The 6,000-nt window shown below is 46.5% G+C and overlaps 1 protein-coding gene across 1 annotated transcript in view; it reads left to right on the forward strand.

The window, feature by feature from the left end:
* The window catches only part of GPSM1 (G protein signaling modulator 1), a 95,799-nt gene extending 90,489 nt beyond the window's left edge, over positions 1-5,310 (forward strand). Inside the window, exons 13-14 of the mRNA XM_044659678.1 lie at positions 1,199-1,407; positions 5,098-5,310. Coding sequence (XP_044515613.1) covers positions 1,199-1,407; positions 5,098-5,310 — 422 coding nt within the window. The remainder of the gene's footprint in view (positions 1-1,198; positions 1,408-5,097) is intronic.
* Positions 5,311-6,000: the final 690 nt, after the last annotated feature.

Raw genomic sequence — 6,000 nt, forward strand, 5'->3', positions numbered from 1 at the left:
TGAGACTGGGGGATTAAAGAGCTGGGGAAAGGGCAGGCAGATGGGTGAATCATGCAATCCTGCTTTCCCTTTGCTGATTAGAGGACCATAATTACACCCAGTTCCTTGTAATGATTGGGTGGCTGTTACGGGGTTGTAAATGTGCAAAACAGAAAGCTGCTTGATTTGCAAAGAAAGAACCCATGCAAATCAATGGCAAAGAGTTTTTTGAAAGCAGTATCACAGACCTCCCCCACTCCCAACCCATCCCCCATATCCTAAAGTTAGGTTTAATAATGGGGAGAAAGCGTGTAATTACATTGTTCCCTACCCCCCAGCCCTGCTAGCACACTCCTGCAATCAGGGCACAGGAGACACATCCCCCAGAGCATGTGTGGGAGGAGAAAGGCCATCCCCTTCTGTCACCTTCTGACAGGCTAAGGATCTGGGTTCAGGGGACACACAGATGTGCTGAGATTCCCAGTGAACCCAGATGGAAAAGCAGTTATGGTTTCGTGCACACAGTTGCAAGGGGAATTATCACAATTTCAACAGCTGTGAGGGAAATCCTTCGTCCATTCATCCATGTGAGTGTGAGGAAAACAGAATAGACCTAACTGGCCCACTCAGAAATACTCCCCTCATTCTCCCTTCCCCACTAGCTAACCATAACATTCTCCCTTCCCCACTAGCTAACCATAACTTAGTCGATACTTGAAAAACTCGCAGCAGATCACGAAAGGTACCCCTCTCCAAGAGGACTCTGTGCCCAGTTCCCAGTGGAGATGTTGGTCCTGGGGCACCAGGGATAGCAGTGGAGGTGTGGGGTGATGGGGCAACGTCTGTCCAGCAGATACCCTTGTGCTATCCAGAGCTCTCTAGGATGGGATAATGGGAAGAGCATTTGCTTGGGACTTGGGAAACCTGGGTTGTTATCCCATCTCTTGTACAATCTGGAGAAGCTCCTCCTGCTCTCTGGTTCTCAGTTTCCCCATCTATAAAAGTGAGGCAGTAACCTCTGCCCTGCCTACTTCCCAAGGCTCTGGTGACTCCAAATAAGGCCAAGAATTCAAAAGCCCTTGAGGAAACCTTAAAGGCTTTACAAAGAGGAGGGATCCTCCTTCCCTCTAGATTTGGAGGAAAGCTGCAGGAAGGTGTTCAGCCCCAGGGGGGGCCTTCCCCACTTCATTCACTTCTCATAGTTCTATCTCTCCACCAGCTCAGTCATCCCTGATGGCCTCCCCTCAGACAGAGGAGTTCTTTGACCTCATTGCCAGCTCTCAGAGTCGCCGGCTGGATGACCAGCGTGCCAGTGTGGGCAGCCTGCCAGGCCTTCGGATCACCCATAACAATTTGGGCCACCTTCGTGGGGAGGGTGATGCTCAGGAGCCCGGAGATGAATTCTTCAACATGCTGATCAAGTGCCAGGTAGGATCAGAAATAATAAATAGATTTAGAACCAAAAAAAAAAAAACCTTTAGGAATCATCAAGGCCAGGAACTCTTAACTTTTTCTTTATCGTGGATTACTTTGGCTGTCCAGTGAACCTTACTTGCCTCTTTTGGGAATAACGTTTTTAACTGCATAACATAAAATGCAAAGAACTATAAAGGAAATCAAAACATTTAAAAAGCAAGTTCAGGAAACAGCTGGGTAGCTCAGTGGATTGAGATCCAGGCCTAGAGATGGGAGGTCTCAAGTTCAAATCTGGCCTCAGACACTTCCTAGCTGTGTGAGCCTGGGCAAGTCACTTAACCCCCAATACTTAGCCCTTACTGCTCTCCTGTCGTGGAACCAATACACAGTATTGATTCTTACTCAGAAGGTAAGGGTTTAATTTTGTTTTTAAACACAAGCTAATGAACTCAGGATACAACTCTGATTCTAGTCCAACGACTTCATTTTATAGAGGAGAAAATTGAGGCCCAGAAAAAATAAGGGGCTTGGCTGGTTACCCATTTAACAAGCATTTACCAAGCACCCACTGTATTTCTGGTTCTGCAACAAGTTACATTTGGGGGAAGACAAAGAAGGAAGAGACACAGTCCTTGCCTCTGTGGAACTTAAACAGTCTCATTGGGGAGAGAAGGCACACAAGGAATAGTTAGAAAATGAGACAGGCCAAGAAGACAGGAGAGATTTTTCTGAGAGAAAGAAAAAGAAAGAAATCCTGGGCAGGCTGCGCTCAAAACCCCATGTCCCAGCAAATCTACAGAGAGGCATACCCTGTTCTCTAAAAAGCCCACAGAGCAAAAAAGTCTATTAGGGAGAATATAAGCAATAAGTAAGTGCTCTAGGAATTCAGAGGAGCAAATGATTCCAGGGATGTTAAAATTCCCACCTATACGAAATTTACAGGCTCCCTAGCACAGATAAAATTAACCTACTTAGAACAATTGGAAAGCTATAAAGATAGTCCATGATCTGCGGTGAAACTGCTTTAAAGGGCTCAGGAGACAGGACCGTTGTGGGTCAGAACAGTCAGGGCAGGCTTCATGGGGGCAGAAGCAAATTTTTCTTGTGTGCCTCTTATGTACCTATCCCTGTACTAGATGCAATAGAAGCTAGAGTTGAATACGCCACAGTGTCTGCCCCCACATAGTTCAATTTAGACAGGATTTGGATACTTAAGAGAGGAGGAAGAAGAAGGATTCCCCAGGCTAGGAGAACAACAGAAACTAAGAAAGAGAGCCCAGGAGACAGGAATCATGGGTTTAGAACTAGAAGGAAAAGAGAGGAGAAAGAAAAGGGCAGATTCCAATCCACTGGGCTTTCTGAAAAGATTGTGGCATCTCAGGGTCTCTTAGCCCAAACTGGCAGTGATGAAGCTGGGGCTACGTTCCACCAAGCACAAAATTTGTTCATTTCAACAGAAACCAAACAAACCAACAAAATACAAGTTTCAGTGAGCCAACAGAGGAAGCCCAGTGGCCCAAACTTATTTCAGAAAAAATAGCAAAAAAATTCCTAGAAACAAAGAAACCCCACTACAGATGCACTGAACCATGATGAAATCTACATGTGTAAAAAGCGCCTACTTTATGCTAAGTTAATGTGTGGCCTTCAGGGTTCCTTCTATACAATTTAGGGGCCTCCGTTTCTGTTTGAGTTTGACGTCACACTATCCACTAAGACACACTGCCTCATTGGCAGAGTTGCACAGAAAGTGGTAGAGTCAGGATTAGAACCTGGATCCCCTGGATGCCTTTGGCCCCCAGTCTTGTGTACAGTGCAGCCTTGAGGTGATCTCCCTCATTTTTGGCTATCCCATCACCATTTGTACGTCAATGAAGTAAGCAGTGCCCTTTTCCATCATGGACAATTTACACTAAGCCGGCTCCAGGAGGCTCCAGGGCAGGAGCCATCTGTGAATTATGCTTTGAGAGAGCCAAGCGAAACCCAGAGGATGAGCAAAACCTCTGTCATCTCCAGCTGCCAGGTCTGGGCTCTGGGACGAAACACCATCCATCCTGCCCCCAGTGCAGCTCCCTCCAACCAGATAAATGAGGAGTTCTCTTCCTGAAACTCTGGCTCCATTCTTTTCTTCTTGTTTATTTCTCTTGCTGTCTAGCTGCACTCCACTTATGACGTTACAGGCTCAAGATGGAAATAGCCCAATTATGGGTGGTGTGGCTTGCAGGGAATTTTAGCTCTGATGATATAGTTTATATTGGCCGGACCCCCTATGGCTGCTGTAGGATGTTTTTGAGAGTGCCCAGGCACAGATGGCTATGAAACTGAAACACTGAAGGGAGCTCCTAAAACTATAAAATGACTGTTCCATTTGAGAGAGTAACAAACCTCACTGGTACCTGTGATTTGAAGGATACACGAAAGCATGGGAAGATCCACTGCCCCACCTCTGGATTCCTAAAGTTCTACCATTAAGAAATTCTTTCCTCTTAAGTCTTCGCAAGTGTTTGAACATACCTGGTAAAGTTCTCCAGAGCAGGGGAATATCATCACCTACTATGATCCACTAATACCTCAGGAGGAATTGTGACATGACAGTGATGGGAGAATAAAAGCTGGCAAGAGGAGCTAAGGCATGTAGGTCCTGGGGAGGGGAAAAGGAGGCAAAGAGCATCAGCAAGTCCTAAAATGAGAGGTGGCAGGCACCAAAGATAAACTCAGGGGACTTCCCAATTTTGCTCTTGCATGCAACTCTTGGGGTCTAAAAATAGCTCCTATGGCTTCCACCCACAATGGTCCATGAAGTGGTTGTCCTTCTCATTCCGAACTTTGAAATTTGGAATACTATAATTATGTCACAAGAAGATATGGGACAGGAGGCAACTAGGTGGCTCAGTGGATAGAGAGCCAGGAGGTCCTGGATTCAAATCTGGCCTCAGACACTTCCTAGCTGTGGGACCCTGGGCAAGTTAACCCTCATCTCTCTTCTCAGAATCAATACATAGTATTAAGACAGAAGGTAAGGATTTTTTTTAAAAGAAGATAAGGGACATAGAACTCAGCTATATAAATGATAACCTAGTTGGCAAAAATTATAATTAATTAAAATACTGTTATAGAGAAAGAAATAAATCTTTGACACTTATGGTTAAAAGGAGGGATTATTCTTTTGCAGAAATGAATAATATGGAAGTATGTTTTGCATAATAATATATGTATAACCCAGATCAAATTGCTTGCCAGCTCTAGGAGTGGGGAAGGAAGGGAGGGAAACAGGCAATTTGGATCATGTAACTTTGGAAAACATAAATTTGTCATTACATGTAATTGGTAAAATAAATTATCTCTATAAAAATTTTAAAATACCTATACTATCTACCTTACATTGATGAGGAAAGGCCTTTGTAAATCTTAATATGCTATACCTATGCTGGTAGTAGTTATTATTATCCGATTGGTTGACAGTCACCTAGCTGAAATCAGAGTTTCAAAGGGCCATGGGAAGGGTGAATTTTGATAAGAATAGGGGGTGAACAAGGGAGCTATCAGGGGAGCCCATACTAAACTGTGGACAACAAAGAGGCATCCTGGACACGAGAAACAAACCAAAAAACAGCCTGTTTTACCAGAGGCAGCCCAAGTGGCGTTTGTATGCCCAGGTGAAGAATGTTTTTAACCCTGTCCCTTTTTTCTTGCTCGGTACAGTCCTCCAGAATAGATGACCAGCGCTGTGCCCCGCCTGACACAATGCCCCGTGGCCCCACCATGCCAGATGAAGACTTCTTCAGCCTCATACAGAGGGTGCAAGCCAAGCGGATGGATGAGCAGCGAGTGGATCTTGCCTCTGGCCAGGAGGAGGAGGAGGCAGCCAGCAGGCGGTCAGATGCCCCGCAGCAGTGCCGGCCTAGTGCCAGCTAAGGCCCCTCTGCTGGAGGACACCCCAGGACAGGTGCAGCTGGAACACACCTGTGCATCCCTGAGCCTTCACCTAGGATCTGGGGAAAGAGAGATGAACTTATCTTCTTCTACCTGTCTCCAGGCACTGGGGGAAACCACCAACCATGTGCAGATCCTCATGTTCCAGGAGAGGCCAAGAAACCCCAATGAACTTACAGCTGAGCTTGATTTGGTCATGGCTAGGCACTGGACACCCAGAGAGACGGGAACAGCTGGCCCTTCTAACTGTAGCCTCAGGGCGGGGATTCCCTGGGGCCAGGGGTAGGTGTCTGGAGAGACAGCACATGCTAGAATCTTACAAAGAAGTGACTGAGCCTCTCCTTTACCCTCTTAAGCCCAGAAATCCCAGACTTAAATATTGTGAAGGATGGGGCCCCTCCTGTGCTGGTGGCTTCATCGCTGCTGCTTTCTCTGACCTGGTGCATGAGTAGTAAGAGGTAGGCAGAAAATGCCTTGACAAAGCAGCCAAGCTGGCCCTGGCTCTCTGCCCATGTAATCCCCCTTTGCCACTCTCCCCCTCTGCCCAACCTCCAGCCAATCCCCTGAGACCAGAAGCCTGACAAAGTGCAATAGAGTATGAGCCCCCTCTGAGCCTACTATACCCCTCAGCTCTCCAGGATCCTCTCCTGTCCCAACCTGGCATGCCAGCAG

The sequence above is a fragment of the Gracilinanus agilis genome, chromosome 2 (assembly GCF_016433145.1).
Source record: "Gracilinanus agilis isolate LMUSP501 chromosome 2, AgileGrace, whole genome shotgun sequence".
NCBI lineage: Eukaryota > Metazoa > Chordata > Mammalia > Didelphimorphia > Didelphidae > Gracilinanus > Gracilinanus agilis.